This window comes from Cyprinus carpio, chromosome B16 (genome assembly GCF_018340385.1).
Source record: "Cyprinus carpio isolate SPL01 chromosome B16, ASM1834038v1, whole genome shotgun sequence".
NCBI lineage: Eukaryota > Metazoa > Chordata > Actinopteri > Cypriniformes > Cyprinidae > Cyprinus > Cyprinus carpio.
This window is the reverse complement of record NC_056612.1, coordinates 23,179,419-23,201,723: the sequence shown is the minus strand read 5'-3', so window position 1 is coordinate 23,201,723 and position 22,305 is coordinate 23,179,419. Positions and strand designations below refer to the sequence as shown.

The following is a 22,305-nucleotide window of genomic DNA, read 5'->3' as shown; positions in this document are numbered from 1 at the left end:
TTTCTTGAATACTTGGAACGCCTTCTCACACACATTTGTATATGCTTAAATTTATTGGAAGAATCATATGTAAATTGCTAAAACTGGGGAGACTTGGGCTTGTTTTTTTTGTTTTTTTTACTTTAATGAGAATATTTCTCATTCTGGGTTTATTTTATAAGCCAACTTTTAGCTACAAAAACTACATTTTACATTTACATTACATTAATTTTTAATATTTCCACCATTATTGCTCAGGATAAACAAAATACAGTCAACAGAACACATTTTATTTATTTATTTCTACCTTTTGTGAAAATATAAATTAATTATTCCTGAATATTTAATTAATCAAAATAAATCAGTAAATAAAAAATATATATATGTAAATAACAATATATATATATATATATATATTAGGGCTGTCAAATGATTAATCACGATTAATCACATCCAAAATAAAAGTTTTGTTTACATAATATATGTATGTGTACAGGGTATATTTATTATGTATATATAAATACACACACATAAATTATATATTTAGAAAATATTTACATGTATATACATTTATATATTTATATTCTTATATTTTATATTATATATATTTAATATATAAACATAACATATTTTTCTTAAATATATGCATGCATGTGTGTGTATTTATATATACATAATAAATATACACAGTATACACACATATATTATGTAAACAAAACTTTTATTTTGGATGTGATTAATCGTGATTAATCATTTGACAGCCCTAATATATATATACAGTACAGGTCAAAAGTTTGGAAACATTACTATTTTTAATGTTTTTGAAAGAAGTCTCTTCTGCTCATCAAGCCTGCATTTATTTGATAAATACAGTTTTAAAAAAAAACAGTAATATTGTGAAATATTATTACAACTTAAAATAATAGTTTTCTATTTGAATATACTTTAAAAAAAATAATTTATTCCTGTGATGCAAAGCTGAATTTTCAGCATCATTACTCCAGCCTTCAGTGTCACATGTAACATCCAGTCTATCACATGATTCTGATTTATTATAAGTGTTGGAAACAGTTCTGCTGTCTAATATATTTGATGAATAAAAGGTTAAAAAGAACTGCTTTTATTCAAAATAAAAAATAAAAAATTTTATTAATATATATTCTAATAATATATTTTCTTTACTATCACTTTTAATCTATTTAACACATCCTTGCTGAATAAAAGTATTGATTTTATTTAAAAAAAGAAAGAAAAAGCTTTGCATCACAGAAATAAATGATAATTTAAAGTTTAATAAATTTAAAAACAATTATTTTAAATTGTAATAATATATCACAATATTTTTTTCTGTATTTTTGATCAAATAAATGCAGGCTTGATGAGCAGAAGAAACTTCTTTCAAAAACATTAAAAAATAGTAATGTTTTCAAACTTTTGACCTGTACTGTATATATATATATATATATATATATATATATATATATATATATATATATATATATATATATATACCTGTCCTAGACTGAATGAAAGTGTGATTTTATTCTGTTCTGTTTGTCCAATCAATAAATATTATAAAATGATAAAAATATTTTTAGATTTACCATTATTTATTTATTTATTTTGAAATATTTGTTTATCATTTGGTTTTGTTGTTTGAAAACCACATACAAAAACCACAGCTGAACTAAACCTTCTTACTCAGAAACGGCCTTTGTGACAACTAGCCCCAGTCTCCTCTAATTTGTACTGTTATCAATCACATTGTTTTTATCCCTTTCTTGTATTCCTGCAGAAATCCACTTAATTCAAGCAAAATAATTTCAACAACTACATTTGTCTAGGTCTATCCAACAAAGGATGGAGTCATGATGAAATCATGGTCTGTCAGACAGAGATCTGTTCTCCTGATAAGAGTTGTCCTACCTTAGGAAGAGGGGCTATAACCCGATTTGTCCAGTTACTTAGTGGAGTCCGGGTGAAATGAGCCCAATAAATGTCTCTGTCATGCATAATTAATTGTGTTGTTACAATGAACCGTACAAAATCCATCTTCATTTGATTAGAGGTTTTCTGAAGGCACTGAAGTGCATGATGGTCTACTTTGTCTCCATCTCACCTCAGTGTCTGTATATGAGAGGACGGAGGGCTGTAGCTCTGGAATGCAGATAACAGCTTTTATTTCAGAATGTAAAAAGAGATTTTGTGACGTTCAGGTGACATATACATACACATGTGCCAACTCTTACCAATGCCATGTAAGTATGGATATGAACATGAATCAGTAAGAAATTCTTCCCTAAGGAACAATAATTGTGCAAAATAGTTTGTGCAATACATGTAATTATAAAATAGGTTGCCTTTATTTCTTAAATAATCGTTAAAAAAAAAAAAAAAAAAAGTTGCATATATATATATATATATATATATATATATATATATATATATATATAAAAAATCTCACTCTCTCTGTCTCTATATATACAGACAAAGAAAAGCTGGCCGAAGTACTTGCTGCATCACTACTTTCACCCATTTTAAATGTTGTCATATATATATATATATATATATATAAACATTATAACATAAAAGCATATAGAATACATCACATCTTAAAAGATAATGTTTTGATTTCTTAATTTTTGTAAAATCTTTCTTGAATCTTTCATACTTTCATTTTCAATCTTTTTTTCAAATCATTTTTGGACAGTGTAGTGTGTGTGTGTGTATATATATATATATATATATATAAACGTATTTAATGGAGTAAGAAAAAGTATTAATCATTGGAAAGAAGCCTCTTTGAAAGCTGCAATGTAGATGCATTTTTTTTTAAATCGTGGCGCCCACTAGTGGTGTATCAGTTCAGTTGATCAGCTGAAATCAAAACCACTTATTACAATAAGAAACCAAAACCTGATTTATTCAAAAACACCTTATTTCAATGAGATGCATATATTCATATCTGTAAATATTTCCTATTTATTTACACACAAGGAAGAGAAAAATAGTTATGCACTAAAGTAACAGCATGATTAACTAAGTCTTATGGTCTTATGTTTTTATCAACCAGTCTTGAGAAAAAAAAAAGTCTTTCATGACAACATGGACAGCACATCCATGAAACCTCCCCCCGACTTGTTGACAAAGGCGAGAAGAAAAGCGTTAGGCAATGGCATAGGGGTAAACCTGTACACCATTGAAGCAGCATTACAGACTTGCCAGGACATGGCAGACCATGTTGTACTTGTTTTTTGTGTTTTATTATTTTTTTTACTCTCCACTGGCCACAGACAATGTGGAGACATCCGAGTTCAGTTGGCAGCGTGTGGAGGTCCCTCAGGGATGAGGGAGGTGAAGAAAGTGCTGATGAACGACCAAGCAGCCGAAAGGAAGCCCGGCTGATGCGGGTCTGTGTTCATGGGATCTTCAGGACCTTCCTCCCCGCTGTCCCCCTCGTCATCCTCCATTCCCTCATCCATCATACGCTCCTACAGAGAGAGAGAGAGAAAAAGAGCTTGGTTAGTTTGTTTATTGTAAATACCAAATAAAACACTGATTTGGTTCATGAGAAAGATGTGTAATAGTTTGAATGAATTAGTTTTAGGACGATGTGTGACCATTTTAAACTTATTGGTATCATCTGATAATTGTGAAATATGTCAGTTTTAAACTCCCCTGAGAGTCTTAACAATATATAATCAGCATTTTCTGATTTTCTGATTCTGACATTTCAAATAAATAGACTTCTATTTCAAATAAATGGTCTCCAAAGGATCCTGAAAAATAATTGCTGCCACTGAAATTTCAGCTTTGCATCAAAGGAATAAATTATGTTTTAAAATATATTAAAATTGAAAAAAGTTATTTGAAATTGTAATGTTTCATAAGATTACTGTTATTACTGTTTTGTACAGATAAATGTATAAGACTTTCAAAAACATTAAACCATAAATAATGTAAAAAAAAAAGCCAACAGAAAATTACATTAGTGCATTATATGTACATATGCATATTTAAAAAGTTTAAATGGACCGAACACATTATCATCTCTATTTTCCACATTTTAAATGAACAGAAAAGTCTTTAAAAAAACTACAAATTATGTATTGAGACCTAAATTAATAAATAAAAAAATTTAGTTTCAAAAGGGAATTCATACATGGGCACCATTTACATTTCATCTTCTAGGGCAATACATTTTTAAGATCATGGAAAACAAATTCAGTCGAGTGTGTCCAAACTTTTCTGTTCTATCAGTATATCTTGCTTTCTAGATATCTGCAACAATATCAGCAAAAGTTGACCTCTATAACTAACCATCTCTTGCATATCCTGATTTTGCTCAGCCTCGTCTTGTGGGTCTTCTCCAGCTCCTGGATTCTGCAGTTCTGCTCTAAAGGGAAACCAGCCAGCCTGGTGCCTGGAGTACACAAACAGAGACAATGATGCGCAAATACAATGCTCAGCTTCCTACAAGTCAACTTCTGCTTTTCAGGGAGCTTCTATTTAGTACACAACCTACAGATAAACCAGTAGCATGGCACCGATCACCACGACAAAGCGGCCAAAAGAGGAATAGAAATAGACGATGCTGAGCAGGATGGCAGCACGTGACACTGTGTACATCCAGTCCAGCCAGTCTCGGTTGAGCTCATCGTCGTTCAACATGGCTCCTCCCTGAGCGTTCATCTGGATGTTGGGGTTGGCAGGGCGGTCCTCGGGGGCAGGGTTGGGCCCCATAGGGGCTGCAGGTTCATTAGGAAGAGCTGGCTGAGTGGTGGGGCCAGCACTGGGAGCAGGAAAGGGGGCCACGCTAGACGCCCGGGAAGCTGCCATGGCTGCATGACTGAAAGATTGTGATTGAAAAATTATGAACATAATACTGCACATGAATGGTGAGCGGTGCACATTACATTAAATAAGTGAAGGCAGTAATAGGGGCTGTTTTGATTTCATGTTGTCTTTACAGAAAAATATCCATATGCTGCTGGTGAAAATTTTTGAATAATTAATATATATTTTTTTATGTTTTTGAAATAAGTCTCTTATTCTCACAAAGGCTGCATTTATTTGATCAAAAATACAGTAAAATCTGTAATTTTGTAAAATATTATTTCAATTTAAAAGAACTGTTTTTTATTTTAATATATTATAAAATGTAATTTATTAATATGATGCAAAGCTGAATTTTCAGCAGCTATTACTCCAGTGTCGCGTGATCCTATAGAAATTATTTTGATATGCTAATTTGGTTATCAATTGTTATTTGTGCTGAAAAAATAATATTGTTTTCGTTATTTTCAACGTGGCTGCTTAATATTTTGTGCAAGCAGTGGTAAATTCTATGATGACTTTATAACATTATAAACGTCTTTCACTTCTGATAAATTTTTGATCATTCTTTATTATTAACTATTAAAAAAACTGACCTGTAGTACATATTTATACTGATTTGCACAGCTATTTTCTGAAATCTCAGTATGAAAGGGTTCAAATACATTATTCAGGGTCCTAACCTCATATTTAACAACAACTGGGCCGTACTAACTTACTATTGCATGTAATAATGGCGGGCATACATCTGCTGCCACCAAAACATTTGCATCGGCATGTACATAGGGTGGGCGGGGAAGCCAGCAGCGGGACCACCTTGCAAGGGAAGAGGCATTCCTTCAGGCCTAAGTGGGAATGAAATATCCAAAATGAAACTCAAAGGCCTCAAAACTCAATTCCACGTTTTGCCTTGAGTGGGTTATTTGAGAGTGTGATTTGTGTTTACCTCTGCATCACACCAGTAGGGGCAGGATTGAGGCCATGTGTCTGTGTTGGGTTCCCCCGGTGCCTTAGACCATCAGAGTTGGCTGGAGTTTCCTGACTAGGGGTAGAAGATGAGGAGGATGGACCTGTACTGTCTGACGTCTAGGAAGAAAAAATAATATTGGACATGAGGTTAAGATTTTACAATAAGGTCTTATTTGTTAACATTAGTTTAAGCATTAACTTACATTACCTAACAATGAGCAATATATTTTTTTCATTTATTAACCTTTGTTAAGTTGTCAAGTTGCTACTAGCAACTGTTTGGTTTCCAACTTCTTTTGTGTTTAACAGAAGAAAGAAACATACAGGTTTTGAACAACTTGAGGGTGAGTAAATGATGACACAATCTTCATTTATTCCATTGACATAAACTAAGATTTATAAATGCTGTAGAAGTATTGTTCAGTATTTATGTTAACTAGTGTAGTTAACCATGTTACAGACATGATAGACAGGAAAAGGAACTTTTCTTCATGGAAGGATATTTTTCTTTTTTTAATCTATGCACTCACTAAAGAGCTGGAATCTGTGTTGCTAACAGGGCTGCTGGAAGTGGGGGATGACGGGGGGCTTTGTGACGCACACACCAGGTGGACCATGTGGTATTCATCTTGCTGTTGGGGATGAAGAAATCCAGTGATTAGAATGAGTACAAAAACCCTGAGCTCTGGTCAAATACTTTAAAAGAGTACAATATACACACTTTCTGAGTTGTTAAAAAAAATGCTCACTATACAAGTTCTTGCATCAAGTTTGTGTCATTTGTTATTGTTGATCAATGTACAAATGCATTTAACCAATGTCTTTGGTTACTGTGTTACCTCTCAGTATTTTTAAAATGCCATTTCAGGTTAGTTTTAAAGAAAGTAGAAGTAGGAATTTTTCAATTTCAAAACTATTTTAAATAATTAAATGTCTTCATGGACGAACCATTCACAATAAGATCATTAAGACACATTTAGAAAACAGATTACCGACTTTAAAACATAAATATAAAGAATAAAAGAAAAGAATGAAATTCAACCCAAGATCATTTGTGGTCGGATGGCCTAATAACTGTGCCATAACTATCTAAAAAAAGATTACGATGGTGGGTCACCACAGTTTTAGGAACTATAAAGTACAAAAGTTTTACAAACTATAAAGTTAAGCGCCAGTTTCAACATCTCAACAATCAAAATTCTCTTCAAAACACTTCACTTGTTTTTGTACATTGCATCTGATTTGATGTTTAAACAAATCAGAGAATAGAAACCTTTCTTAATCAGAGAAACTTTTCAAATCAGAGAACCTTTCTTAGCACATCCCTCAATTGCAAGTGATCCTGAAGAAGCCGTCCAGAATAGACAAGTCTCTGATCCTTGGATAACTGAAAGAATGTAGGAAGGGTTTGATTAGAAAGATGTTCAGTGAAATCTCAGACAAAAATGTCAACATGTAAAAAAATCCAAAAATCATCAGCAAAGTATGTGGAACTAGAATCTGAACTGCACAGCTCTGCATTGGGCTCTCGGGCAAAATACCAGCAATGCCAAACATTCCTGTAGCAGGTGGCATCTAGCTGCCATTTCCTGAAGTCAACAAGCAATTTCATAGGCTTCTTCTAAAAACACTTTTAAATCATCATAAAAACATGTTTCATATCATGTAGGAATAAGACACAACCTTGGCTAAAACGTTAATTCTGTGATTTATGAATAGAAAGCTCTTTAACAGCCATAAACAAACCTTTCTTGAACCCCACAGCACAGAATAAAGACACACTTAACTTCTTATTTCAGGTCCTTAAGTATGAAAATAAACAGGCCACCCAAGATGTAGCGGAGTTTGTTTCTTTATCTGAACAGATTTGGAGAAATGTAGGATTACATCACTTGCTCACCAATGGATCCTCTGCAGTGAATGGGTGCCGTCAGAATGAGAGTCCAAACAGCTGATAAAACATAATAATCCACATGACTCCAGTCCATCAATTAACATCTTGTGAAGTCAAAGCTGCATGTTTGTAAGAAACAAATCCATCATTATGGCGCTTAAGTTTAAACCGTTGCTTCTGGACAAAATACCAGTCCACAATACCAGTCAAAAATTAATCTGTGCATTTCTCTCCTGTTTCAGACAAGTCAACTTTTTTTTTTCTTTTTTTTTTACTGAAGAAAGCAACGTTATGGATGAAGTATGAAAAATATCTTAATTATGAATTTGCTTCTTACAAACACACAGCTTTCAGCTTTTCACAAGACATGGGCTAGAGTTGTGTGAATTACTTTTGGATTATCGTGATGTTTTTATTAGCGGTTTGGACTCATTCTGACGGCACCCATTCAATGCAGAGGATCCACTGGTGAGCAGGTGATGTAATGCTAAATTTCTTCAAATCTGTTCTGATAAAAAAACTAATTAATCTACATCTTGGATAGCCTGATGGCAAGTAAAAATTCAGCAATTCTCATTTCTGAGTGAACTATTCCTTTAAAACACTGCACTAATGATTAGTGAGACACTAACACTTGGTCATATGATTGTTCACATAAATACAGCTCTTGGATATTTGGCAACAGACTGACTTACTTTATAATAGAATAATAATCTTGAAAATAATATAAACTCACCGGCTTGCTAGGATACACTTTGGATATGTGTTTTTTCAACTTTTCTACTGTCCAATTCAAAAAACAATTGATGGTCTGGTCATCATACTTCTGGTTGGGTGCCTTGATGACAAGAGTAACAGGGCTGTCAAATGTACCCTGGTCCATGGTTCATAATAAAGCAGCTCTTGAACTCAGAGACGGGGAAGTCACACTGCACCGGTTGTCCTGTTCAAGGGCAGGGATATTTTTCTTCCTCAGACTTGATTCATGGTTGATAAACTATGAAAGTACCCTTCATGTTGCTCTCCAGGCAGTCTCAGCACCCAGCATCAGTGAGAGGAATGTGCCAGCGGCAGGTGGATGCACTCAGCCAGCCTTTAAAGAAAAACAGAGGGAGAAGAAATATGTTATGAAATATGTTGAATATGTAAATGAAAACGTTTTTCTTCCTTAATTTTAAAATACCAGTTTTGCATGCAAACGGTGATAAACCACACCGCAATGCTAGTTAAAAATGAAGCGATAAGCTCATTACATTCTTAACACCTAGCACAAAGCATGGCAGCTCTGTAATGGGTCAAATCTATATTTTTTGTGTGAGACCCGCTCAAAAAAGTCACATAAAATTATTAACTGGGCGAAATGATTCTGGTAGCTGGACCAAATCTACATATAATGCTATACAGCTCAAACTATTTACTAATTGACATGTGACATTAACATATATGACGATGGCAGAAGCTTTTCAACAAAAGTAAATTATTACATAGCATAAAACAATACATTAAAAAATAATTAATAGGATAATTAACGCATCGTGTTCAGTCACCAAGCACCTAACTGTACAGCTACAGACTAACGTTAGCGCTAGGAAACTAATCAAAACACTAACGTTACATCACATATAATGACCTCAGATTACGTGTTGGTCTGCTTGATCAGAAAGTGCCTAAAGTTGTCTCTTTAAAATGATTGTTAAACGATAAATTAATAGTAAGTTAACGTAACGTTACATGCAGAGAAAACAAACATCAGACGATAATGACCAGCTAGCTAACGTTAGTCAGTGAGATACAGGCTTAACGTTAATCCCACAGGCAGCAAGAATGCTCGATATGAGTTAACATTAAAATAAAGATAGTGTTTTGAAGGCTTTTGAAGAGAAAGTAAAAATTATACGTGCCCGAGTAAAAATATCGTCCCCCAAAGAATGTTTTCGTGTAAAATGGAGTCGGGCGTAACTCCGGAAATGTCGTCATCACAGCAGAACAGGGCAGACAGTTCCGTACATTTGGAGATGTTTCTACAGACATGAAAGAAGCACGAATGCGCTGACCTGAGATCAGCTTAGCGATCTCTTTCTCTTATCGAATACAGCTATGGGGTATTGTAGGCGGTTCCTAGTTCAGCATGAAGTCGAAGGTATTTTAAAGGGTTTGTTGACCCAAAAATGAAAATTATGTCATTAATGACTCACCCTCATGTCGTTCCAAACCCGTAAGACCTCCGTTCATCTTCGGAACCCAGTTTAAGATATTTTAGATTTAGTCCGAGAGCTTTCTGACCCTCCATTGAAAATGTATGTACGGGATACTGTCCATATCCAGAAAGGTAATAAAAACATTATCAAAGTAGTCCATGTGACATCAGAGGGTTACTTAGAATTTATTGAAGCATCGAAAATACATTTTGGTCCAAAAATAACAAAAATTAGTTGACTGTATTCAGCATTGTCTTCTCTTCTGGGTCTGTTGTGTACCTCTGTTGTATACCTCTTTGTACGCAATGTTGATATTCTCTGTACTTTTATTTTTGGTACCTTGGCAGTAATAATAATTTAAAAATAAAAATAAAAGTAAAAAATAAAAACACGAGGGCAAGGGTGCTTATCTCGAGCAAAATAAAGTGTTTATTTCAATAACACTTAAAAAAAAAGAAGAAAAAAAAGAGAACTGATTAAACCAGTTCAACCAACTGTCGAAGTTTGCAGAGGATTACCGAAGATTCTGATGAGTGAGTTGATGATACTGTGCAAGCCTGAGAAACTTTTAGAAATCTTATCCAAGTTGTAGGCTAGTTAATACTGGTCACTCAGTTATTTTTTGAATGTTTCAATATGTGTTATCACAAATGACTTATTTGAATTTTTCATTGATACAACATTGCACTGAGTTGTTAGAAAAGAAATGCGTAGTTATTGCTTGATGAGCCAGGAACCGATGAATCGGCTTTCTGAACCGGTTTAATGAGCCGATCTGTCTGAAAAGAACCAGTTCGCGGAAATGAATCAGACTTTGCATCACTAATACAGAACACACACACACACAATTTAGAAATATGTTTTAATCTGACAATTAAGTGCTCACATTACATACAGAATAAAAGCCAGTTCTGAAATAATCAGCATTTTGCAGTACAGCCCCAAGAATCATTTACAGTCCAGTGTATTTTGTTATGATAAACGTCAAGCCATATATTTTTTCCTCTGTTTCAGATCGATTGAGATTCCTTCAATTTGTTTAAAACCTCCTGAGTAAGTCTTTTGCTATACTTAATAATCTTGTGATGACCTGGCATCCATCCAAGAGGAAAGCGATGAAAGTCAGTCCAAGCGAAAGCGAACATACTTGCCATTCTAACTTCAGCTTTGGAAAGCTGGCCTTCTCGTCCAAGAACTTCCGTAGCTCTGTCTGATCTGACATGGCTTCTAGCTCTTCAGGCCTTGTTTCTAAATGCCGATATGTGACTATAGGCCAAAGTACTTCTGGGTCGACATTGAGGAAAAGTGCATGAAAGTTGGCAATCCAGCTGAGGCAGGCCTTTATTACAGCATCATTAACAAAGGGTTTTCTCACCGGGAATCCTGCGACATCAATGTCCTCTAAATAAAACAATTAACTGCTCATCACCAAATGACTTGGCGGCAGCATTCTTTAGTAGTGTAGCTTTGGTACCAGTGACTTTCTACTTGATAGGATCGCAACTTGCACTGGTGAGAAATGTCTGTGTTCTAGCCCCCTGGATGTTTCTGGTTTTAGGGAAACGTCACATGTTTGACACCCACAGAGGGACGGTCACATCCCTTCAAGGGAATCATAATATTTCACCATAACTGCTCCACAAAGTCTGAATCTTAGTTTGCACCAATCTACAGAGACTTTGCTCCACATGCTTTCAAAACGAGGTCTTTGTGTTCCTGCTTCATTCTGGAGATTGAAATTAGCAAACAGTTGGTTTGTATTATAATGCTTCTCCTAGCGCCAGGTTACACGTTAAGAAGTATTTATTAGTACTAGAATAAAAGCCAGATATAGACATTCACTTTCAATTTTTGGCTGGAATTGACAACTGAGATCATTTAGGAAAAGTCTTGATCGTTTAATGAATAAACATAAATGTCAAAATAAACAAAAATGAATGCAAATCAGTTAAAAGAAAAAGTTCTGTCGTATCTCAAAGAGCAAACGAGGAATTGTAAAATTAGCTGCTATTGACTTGATAGTACACCTATGTTTACATTACGTATCTTGAAGCGAAACATGTTCGGCAAAAGCAAAAGATTGCGAGAATGTGGGTTCATTTTCCGGTATACGGAGCAATGCATTCTGGGAAATGTAGTCTTTGGGTGAATGAACTAAGCCTCAGTATTATTTTGGCTATTGTATTTTCATAATTATTTCTCAGAAAAGATAATTAGTTACCACAAGGAAATTGACTTATTTGTTCATAGTGTGCTGTGAATACTTAAGGGAAAAACTAAATATGTCTAACTATAATTTTATTAAGCCTTCTGAGTGGCAATGATGAGTGTTTTACGGTCGTCGATGACCTGGAATGCTGGGAATCCTTTAAAAGCGGAGTAAGAAAACATAATCGTTTTGAGAAATTCTGAGTTTTAATGAAGCTAAATAACATAATAATAGAATGGCTTTTAGAGTCAATATGATTACCGCTAGAATAACAAAATTCTGGCTGCTGCACTTTGTCATATCTTAACAAACAAACACTCTTTATATTTTTTATGTTTAGAAAAAGAGCAGAAGATGGAGAGTCTGGTGAAATCGAATGAGATTAGCAGATTAAAACACTGAATACAGAGAATATATCCATAGCATTACATGAGTTTCAGTTCATAAGTAGAGCATCACAGTTTATCAGGTGAGCACAAATGATAACATACTCCAGTGGGCTGCTGAGCTCCATCAATCATCTTTTTGTCTTGGTTATTAGGGGCATTTTCTACAGGTCCACCCTCCACTAGGGGTCAGCCTGGGCCTTAGTATTTCTACGCAGCATTCTTCTCTAATTTAATGTTTACAATATGGAATAGAATTCAATACAACTTTATGAGAACTCTGCAAAGTATTTGTTTTAAAAAAAAATAGATGATCTTGACTTATAGTGTTATATATTTGTGTTACTTTAATAATAACTAATCTGTTGCTTTATTTTAGAACACACACATATATTTATGTACAGATTTATAGTGAGTTGTATTATAATAGTTTTATTATGATGAAGTGTTCACGTCTTGTTTTACATATTTTTACATTTTGCAAGATAAAAAAAAATAATAATAATTTCTTTACATTTCCCCCAGCTGTCAAAAAGTGTGGGCATTGTCAAGTTTTCTTTGAATAAATTAATTTACATCTGTTTTTTTTTTCTGTATGTTTTTTTTCTTTGGTATCTCGTAATATCAATTGGAAGAGCAAATATTGTGAAAACAAGGATTAAGATAACAATTTATACTCGTTACATTAATACTTTTAAATAATAAGTATTACATTAAAAAAAAGAAGTAAGTGCTTCTCAATCCAGTGGTGATCCGTACACTTCAACCTCACACAGTGTGAGATATTCTTCCCGTCCTGGGATAACAACATTTACATAACGTCCTTCCATCCCATCACATTCAAAGGTGGAGGAAAAACCAGGAGAAATGGAAGAGATCAAAGCACACCTGAAAAAAAGTTGAGGTAAGCATCTTGAGAAACTTTGAAATACCATCCATATCCAAAGCAAACCCCGCAGCTACACCATTTGTAACCAAGTTATATGTTACTTTTTTAGCATACTGCAGTAAATTCTAAATGTATTTAAAGAAAAATAGATTTAGAGCTGAATTCACTTACCTGGGATTGTTATTGCCATTGTTGTCCAGACTGTTTCCAATTCTGATTTCTGCGCCATTCAATCTTTGAGGTACATTGTCTGCTGTGTTTGTAATTATTACTGAAAACACTTTGTGCCTTTTCAGTAGGTCCAGTCTCCACCAGGGATTGAGAGCTTTATCGGTGTGGGTACAGGATCCATGAACATAAACACCATCTTTGTTCCCATCAACGGCATTGAATGCAAAGCCGTTTCCATAGAGGGAAATCTGTGTAGCTCTCCCTTTTAAAGCCACATTTTCACCTAAAACAACAGATGAGTTCCAAGTGAAAGAACAAAGAACTTGTCTTACAATCTACAAATGGATTATATGACAACAACAAAGAGCTACATTGTTTAAACCTTTCTCACCATCAGGAGCTGGATAACCATAAACCTCGACCTCGCAGAGGGTAAGAAGTCGATTAGATCCAGGTATGACCACATTGATGTACCGGCCTGGAATGCCTTTCTTCCATTTGAACGTGAGGGATCTCCCACCTGGAATGGATGGAATCTTTCCAGCCCTGTATAAAAACAACAGCAGATGAACAGTGTGGGATCGTGTGTATGTAACCTCATCACATTGTTCTTTTAAAACAGTTGTAGGGTAGTTTTCTTACATTGGATTGCTGTTGCCGTTGTTCAGCAGAGAGTTCCCAATGTGTATCTCAGCTCCATCAAGCATTTCAGGACAGCAGTCTTTTCGGTTGGTGATAGTTATGGAGGTCACTACGTACTTGTCTAGTAAGTCTAACCTCCACCATGGGTCATCTTGCAATGTAGTAGCAGTACAGGATCCGTGTTCATAATGTGAGTCACGATTGCCATCAACAGCATTAATGGCATGGCCATCTGCTGACCAAGGATTCTCGACCAGGTCTGATTGTGTGGCCTTGCCATATAAAGCAAGATTTCTGGCTGAAATTGACAAAGCACTGTAGTCAGTATGTATTATAAAACAAGTATTTGAGTCAAAATTAAAAAGGCATTTGACAATATAATATTTCACTTTTGACAGTGATTATTTCACAGGGATTTATTTATTTGTTTGTTTGTCTGTTTGCTTGCTTGCTTTCCAGTAATGTTTTGTGTAGATGTATACTAAGTTTATACAAAAGGCAACAAGTATATTTCCACCATTATTGTCAAGAAGAAACAACTGTTCAAGACAGTTCAAATATAAAATGTTATATAAAACCATCTTCCACAACATATCACTGTTATGAGCTAATTAAGGCATTTTCAGAAAAAAGTTTATGAAATTATGAATAATTCATAAAACTTAACATAAAAATTAACAATAAACAGTTTTTTTTAAGTTAAAAGTTCATAGGTGACAACTTGCTCCAATAAAAATGTGATTTGCAGTAAAATATTACAACCAGTGTCTGTAATGCATTTTGAGTGTTTCTTTATAATTAAAACTACCGTACCTTTAGCTGCAGTTGAGTCGGTAAAATAAGGCATCACAAAAATCCAAAGTATGAAAAATATGTGCATTTTCATTTTCCTACACGTGAGAAGTAAAATAAGCAAGGTTAACAAAAATCCGATAAGCATTGTCAGTTTTGTTCATAATCTGATTTTATAGTGGATTTACTTTGTGGGTTTGTTTTAATATTTTTCAGAATAATTGCACTTTCTTATCCTAATTGAATTCAATATGCAATAAGTCAAATATGGAATTAAAATTATAGCATGAAAACATAACTGACATCAATTAAAACAAGCCACTCACCTGTATTTTATCATTTAGAAATTTTGTTTATTTTTCTCTCATAGACAAGATGAAGGTCACTCTGGGCAAAAAGTGCTCATCATAACTAAACAAAATATTAAAGGGCTAGGTATAAATACACAGCATGGATGTTTATCTAAACAGGTCATCTGAGATAAATGTGCTTTATCACAACTGTAATATATATATGGTTTATTTGTTCTGCATGAAGTAACTTAAAGATTAACAGATTATAATTGTTTTTAGTCAATTCAGCTAAGTAATAAAGATAAAGTTTTATTGCAGTGCATGAAACCAAGGAGAAACCATATAGGTACAGTCTGTAAAAATACATGAAAAGCAAAGCAAAACAATAGGTTCAAAAAAGGGATTCAAAATGTAAAATTACAATGTTGAAACCATGAAATCTACTTAATGTGATATACACAGTTTATATGCACTTAATTGTGTTTAAAGCCATAAATGTTGTCTTATATTTTGTGCACAATTATGTTTTATTTGACATCACCATCATGAAGAAAAGTGTCTTTGCACAACAGTAGCAGGTCCAGCCTCAGCTAGGGTCAGTCTGAGTCTTAATATTATTGCAAGTCTTCTTAGGACTGCATAATTTTATATCGCTTCTGCAAAGCAGTATCACTTATTTATTCATTTATTTGTTTTTTCAATGCCACATTTGTATACTGACAGTTTTGGTTTGAAGCAAACAGGGGTTGTAATTCATTGGAAAGCACCCATTAGCTTTGATCTAATTTTACTTCAAGTACACTAGTAAACAGTAAAGTGAGGGGATAAACCTAGTAATTAATAATTCCTTCCCATTAACATTAAGCAAAGAAAGCGCAGTTGTTTTTGCTGGGATGTTTAAAATACATTTACCCTCTGACTTTTGCGCTTATTCTGTCCAGAAAACCGATTTTAATTAGTATTGTTGTTTTCATTAAGACTTATTTTACATACACAATTGGCAACTGGGCAGGGACAGTGACTCTCTTTGGGGAAGTTGTGGCCTAATGGTTAGAGAGTCGGACTCGCAATCCAAGGGTTGTGAGTTCGAGTCTCGGGCCGGCAGGAATTGTAGGTTGGGGGGAGTGCATGTACAGTGCTCTCTCCACCCTCAATACCATGACTGAGGTGCCCTTGAGCAAGGCACCAAACCCCCAACTGCTCCCTGGGCACCGCAGCATAAATGGATGCCCACTGCTCCGGGTGTGTGTGCACTTTGGATGGGTTAAAAACAGAGCACGAATTCTGAGTATGGGTCACCATACTTGGCTGTATGTCACGTCACTGTCAAAGACTATAGACTAAAAAAAAATCATAATTTTATTTATTTACAACATGCAATTTACATCTGCATTACAAAATAGTGTTGCCATACTGACATCTGCATCCGCTTGTACATTATTGTGATGTTTTTATCAGCTGTTTAGACTCTCATTCTGACGGCACCCATTCACTGCAGAGGATCCATTGGTGAGTGAAGTAATGCAAAATTTCTCTAAATCTGTTTTGATGATGAAACAAACTTATCTACATCTTAGATGGCCTGAGAGTGAGTAAATTGTCAGCATTTTTATTTTTATTTTTTTGGGTGAATAATTCCTTTAGGACAATATATGCCCTGCTTAATTGTATTGCAAACTCTGATGGAGTACATGTCTGTTTGAAGTAAAGCCCTACAGCAACCAGTATGTATTTTCCCCCCATTTAGATCCTGTTATTTAATCCAGTTACTTCATGTGGAGTGTGAAAATTACAGGTCAATTTTTTTTTAAGTGCTTCTCAATCCAGTGGTGATCCGTACACTTCAACCTCACACAGTGTAAGATATTCTTCCCGTCCTGGGATAACAACATTAATATAACGTCCTTCCATCCCATCACATTCAAAGGTGGAGGAAAAACCAGGAGAAATGGAAGAGATCACAGCACACCTGAAGAAAAGGTGAGGTAACCATCTTGAGAAACTTTGAAATACAATCCATATCCAAAGCAAACCTAGCAGCTACACTGTAGCAAGTCAGTGTAATAAAACAAGTGATGAAATAAAAATATAAAATTACACAATATTGTACCCGTTTGTAACCAAGTTACATGGTACTTTTTTTTTTAGCATACTGCAGTAAATTCTAAATGTCTATAAAGAAGAATAAAGAGATTTAGAGCTGAATTCACTTACCTGGGATTGTTATTGCCATTGTTGTCCAGACTGTTTCCAATTCTGATTTCTGCCCCATTTAATCTTTGGGGAACACTGTCTACTGTGTTTGTAATTACTACTGAAAACACTTTGTGCCTTTTCAGTAGGTCCAGTCTCCACCAGGGATTGAGAGCTTTATTGGTGTGGGTACAGGATCCATGACCGTACACACCATCTTTGTTCCCATCAACGGCATTGGATGCAAAGCCGTTTCCATAGAGGGAAATCTGTGTAGCTCTCCCTTTTAAAGCCACATTTTCACCTAAAACAACAGATGAGTTCCAAGTGAAAGAACAAAGAACTTGTCTTACAGTCTAGACATGGATTACATGACAACAACATTGTTAAATAAAAGAGCTACACTGTTTAAACCCTTCTCACCATCAGGAGCTGGATAACCATAAACCTCGACCTCGCAGAGGGTAAGAAGTCGATTAGATCCAGGTATGACCACATTGATGTACCGGCCTGGAATGCCTTTCTTCCATTTGAACGTGAGGGATCTCCCACCTGGAATGGATGAAATCTTTCCAGCCCTGTATAAAAACAACAGCAGATGAACAGTGTGGGATCGTGTGTATGTAACCTCATCACATTGTTCTTTTAAAACAGTTGTAGGGTAGTTTTCTTACATTGGATTGCTGTTGCCGTTGTTCAGCAGAGAGTTCCCAATGTGTATCTCAGCTCCATCAAGCCTTTCAGGACAGCAGTCTTTTCGGTTGGTGATAGTTATGGAGGTCACTACGTACTTGTCTAGTAAGTCTAACCTCCACCATGGATCATCTTGCAATGTAGTAGCAGTACAGGATCCGTGTTCATAATGTGAGTCACGATTGCCATCAACAGCATTAATGGCATGGCCATCTGCAGACCAAGGATTCTCGACCAGGTCTGATTGTGTGGCCTTGCCATATAAAGCAAGATTTCTGGCTGAAATTGACAAAGCACTATAGTCAAAAGTTATTTATGCCTTTTGTGTGCATATATATATATATATATATATATATATATATATATATATATATATATATATATTATATATATATATATATATATATATATATATATATATATATATATATATATTTATTATACAGACACATATTAAGTGTATAACTACTGAAAACTATTAAATATTTCTATCATTATTTGCAAGGACAAAACAGTTCAAGACAAAGTCCTTTTATGATAACATGTAGAAACTTTAAGACATTAAATGCAACTTTAAAAATGTAAACAAACATTTATGCAAGACAAAGCAATTATTGAAATAGTTTAAAAGTAATACCAAAACATGAAACAAGTGTCAATGTATTAAGTCTATTTTCAAAACAAACCAACTTTACCTTCAGCTGTAGTGGTGTCTGTAAAACAAGGCACCACAAAAGTACAAAGCAGGAAAAACACATGCATGTCCATTGTTCTGCAAATGAGAAGTAAATAAAATCATAAAAAATACCAAGCTTCTAAACAAATTAAGCTTTTAGTTGCAGTGTTCTTGTCATTATTATGATAGGATAGTTTAGAACTGACAGGAAGCAAAGTAGGAGAGAGGGGGAAGGATGGAGAAAGGACCTTGATCCAGGATTCGAGCTTGAGACGCCCATAGCACCCTGCCCACAAGCCAAGGCTATCGCAACTGACTTATATTCCCATTTTATAATGGAATTAATAAGGGTTTTAAGATTGAGCAGAGTGTAATTGGATTGACTTACGTCATTTAAAATATCATGAAATGAGAACATGCACATGAAAACATTTTTTGACAAGTATCATGTATAATAAGTTAACAGTAATGAAATATTGACTTTGGTTTTGACATTTTTACAAAAGTTTAATTGACCAATCTGTATTTTAAAAGCTCAAGTAAGATTCTCTCAAAGACAAGATGAAATTCAATCTATGGGTAAAACTACTCATTACACCAATGGGCCAGCTGTATTTAAATAACATTAAAAGGTGTTATTTAGAGCTGAACTGTGATACATTTTAAGAGATATGTTTAATAATTTATACATTTGCAGCAAAACTAAGGGAATAGATGTGATTCTTCGCTGTTTACACATATACAGTATCTAAGTTATGAATGCACAGTGCAAGTGGACAAAGGATGAAAAAGTGTGATAAAACAATTGAGTAGAACTTACATGATGAAATAAAAGGTTTTAAATGGACCTAACCTCACTTACATGTGAACCAAAATCATAGCATTTCTTAAAGGAAATACAAGTGCTTGCAAAGAGAGCAATTGAAGGAAGGTAATGGGTTTTGTTGCTGTTAATTGTAGAAAAGAAGAAGAAGAAGGTGGTTTGAGATTTGTTTAATTCTGTGCTGCCTTTCAAGTAGTTGCTCAACATGCAGGGTTTGGACACTGAATCATAAAGAACTATTACACCACATTCAGTTTTACAGACCTTACCTTTGACCGAAACCTTTCTGGCCCCATCCCTGCATCTTATCTGCTCCCTATTTCTAAAGTACTCTATTGCAATCATTCATGAAAATGGGCCTTATAGCTTCTCAAACTGGCCTTTTACATATTGTTTTCATGTTTGTGCACTGACACATTATCTGTTTTGAACAAATGCATGTGAACTAATTAATGTCTAAAATGAACATTAAACCGAATGAACATCGTTATGTACATTCATTTTTGTATTAATTTAAAGTGTTTGATAACTTACTGATTATGTAAAGTTTTGCAAGTCCATGGATTCAGGAAAAGTGCTACCAGGATGGTGTGTCCGTCAAAACATATTTGAGCCAGTAATCAATCCATGATCTTTATTTTACAAGTTGCAAAATTGGAACCATCTATAGAGTTGTATGGTTTCTATCACAAACAATAAGAACCAAACTAAAAAAAAACATAACCTCAAAAATTAACATTACATAAAACAATACCAAAGACATAAACTTACAAAGTCAGGAACACACCAACTCTACAGAAATCTCTCTCCATGAGAGTAAGAAAGGGAAAGACTCCTTCAGTGGTACAAACCAAACACACCAAACAAAGGCAGCTAATTACTTATTCGGTGCACCTAAGGAGGCTGACTATGTCATGTGACCTCATCAGAATTCTCAACAGATTACAAAATTATACTAAAACATATTTTCTCTGCAAAAATAAATAAATATATAAATGGTTTCAAAGAAAAAATAATTTCTAAATGTATGCTTTATGAAAATGGTTCTCTAAAACTCGTCCCTCACACTTTTTCTTTCTGGTTTTCACTGTGCAAATGAGTAGCCAATATAAAACTCGACGGTTCGATCATTAAAGATCCAAGATAATCTGTAGGTGACCTTGTATTGTCAATAGACAGAAACAGCGGTCAGAGTTTAGAGAGGTACAAAGGTGATGTATTTCATGCATCCACTGCCATACATAGGCAAAACAAAGTAATTACACATTTTGTCAAGAATGAGTTGACTGAATGTCTGAAAATAGGGTCTCTTTTATATAGGCCTAATATGGTCTGTGATCGATGGGTTTGACTTGAGAGAGTACAAATATTGTGAAAAAGTGTCATTGAAAGTGAAAAGACATTACAATCTACGATGACCTGGAATTCTGGGAATCCTTTAAACGCATAATTATTCTGAGGAATTTAGTTTAAATAAAATTATAACATAACCATATAATGGCTCTGTCAAGTCAATATGATTAGCTCAAGAATAACAGAATGCTGCCTTGTGTCATATTTGGAAAACGAATAAAAGATGATATGCCTGAAAGCACAAGTCTGATGGAATTGCAAACAAGCTTCAATAAACGTATATGTAATTACAGGACGTTTTGATGCATTATTGTGACTATAATAAACTGTAAAAAAAAATTGTATAGATATTTAAGTTCAATTAACATATTACAGTGGATTGCTGTAGTCATTTTCTTGAGATCCATCAATCATCTCTAAAATTGTGCAATAGAAAATGGAACGGTTAACACCCATTGTTACCACTAGATGGCACTATTATGCCAATAATCTGAACATTACATAATACAAAATGTTTACTGACTCTAACTCATGGGTCCTCAACCTTTTTTACTCCGGGGCCCCCTCCTTCTCCGGTCAATTTTGCAAGGCCCTCCTATGCCTGACATACTTTCCCTGCAAAGAGAAAGTGTTTATTTTTTAAACCTTTTTTATTAACCAAAACATTTGTTTTGCCTTATTATTCCTGCATGCTATTAAAAAAAATCATGATCATTTTAATATAACACATTCATAATAAAATGTAAAAATTATAGGATAATATTTAAATTCATTTTAAGCTATCTCGCGGCTCCCCTCGAGGACCACTGAGGCCCCCTAGTGGGCCGCGGCCCCCGGTTGAGAACCCCTGCTCTAACTTCACTAAATTTGATTTGTTGTAATTTTAATTTGCATCGATTTAAAATGTTTTGTATGCGGATTCAGGAATACGAGTTCTGCCAAATTATATTTTAATCTAAATTTTATGAATTGTGTGTATATATATATATATATATATATATATATATATATATATATATATATATATATATATAAAACTAAAAAAAAATATATAAAAACATATATATATATTTTTAAATAGTGTTGTGGCATTTACATTTATGTTTGTATTGTCTTGTATTTTGTTACTTTTGTGGATATGTACCTAAGAGTCTGAAATAAGGGAATAATAATAATAAGAATATATATTTTGAGACGAAAAATATAATATATTCCTTGTGCGAAAATCTCGTTTGGTTTATACACAATGACATCTCACGAGAGTTCCCTCAACCAACGACTTTTGCGTCGACCGTTGCGCAGGCGCAGT

At 34.3% G+C, this 22,305-nt stretch overlaps 2 protein-coding genes across 2 annotated transcripts; both read right to left on the bottom strand.

Annotated features, from left to right (window-relative positions):
• Positions 1–2,875: 2,875 nt before the first annotated feature.
• Positions 2,876–9,727, bottom strand: herpud2 (HERPUD family member 2). Its single transcript, XM_019077711.2, has 9 exons — positions 9,580–9,727; positions 8,415–8,771; positions 7,094–7,171; positions 6,315–6,416; positions 5,762–5,901; positions 5,535–5,660; positions 4,505–4,828; positions 4,300–4,402; positions 2,876–3,470 (listed from the first exon to the last, which is right to left on the bottom strand). Exons 2-9 carry the CDS (start codon positions 8,559–8,561, stop codon positions 3,294–3,296), a joined length of 1,197 nt encoding a protein of 398 aa, XP_018933256.1. The 5' UTR covers positions 8,562–8,771; positions 9,580–9,727; the 3' UTR covers positions 2,876–3,293.
• Positions 9,728–11,298: 1,571 nt separating this feature from the next.
• Positions 11,299–19,115, bottom strand: LOC109060512. The gene is made up of 11 exons (XM_042740287.1): positions 19,069–19,115; positions 18,840–18,916; positions 18,126–18,423; positions 17,875–18,029; positions 17,473–17,755; positions 17,078–17,227; positions 14,987–15,063; positions 14,174–14,471; positions 13,923–14,077; positions 13,532–13,814; positions 11,299–13,359 (listed from the first exon to the last, which is right to left on the bottom strand). Exons 1-11 carry the CDS (start codon positions 19,098–19,100, stop codon positions 13,209–13,211), a joined length of 1,959 nt encoding a protein of 652 aa, XP_042596221.1. The 5' UTR covers positions 19,101–19,115; the 3' UTR covers positions 11,299–13,208.
• Between the last annotated feature and the right edge of the window lie 3,190 nt (positions 19,116–22,305).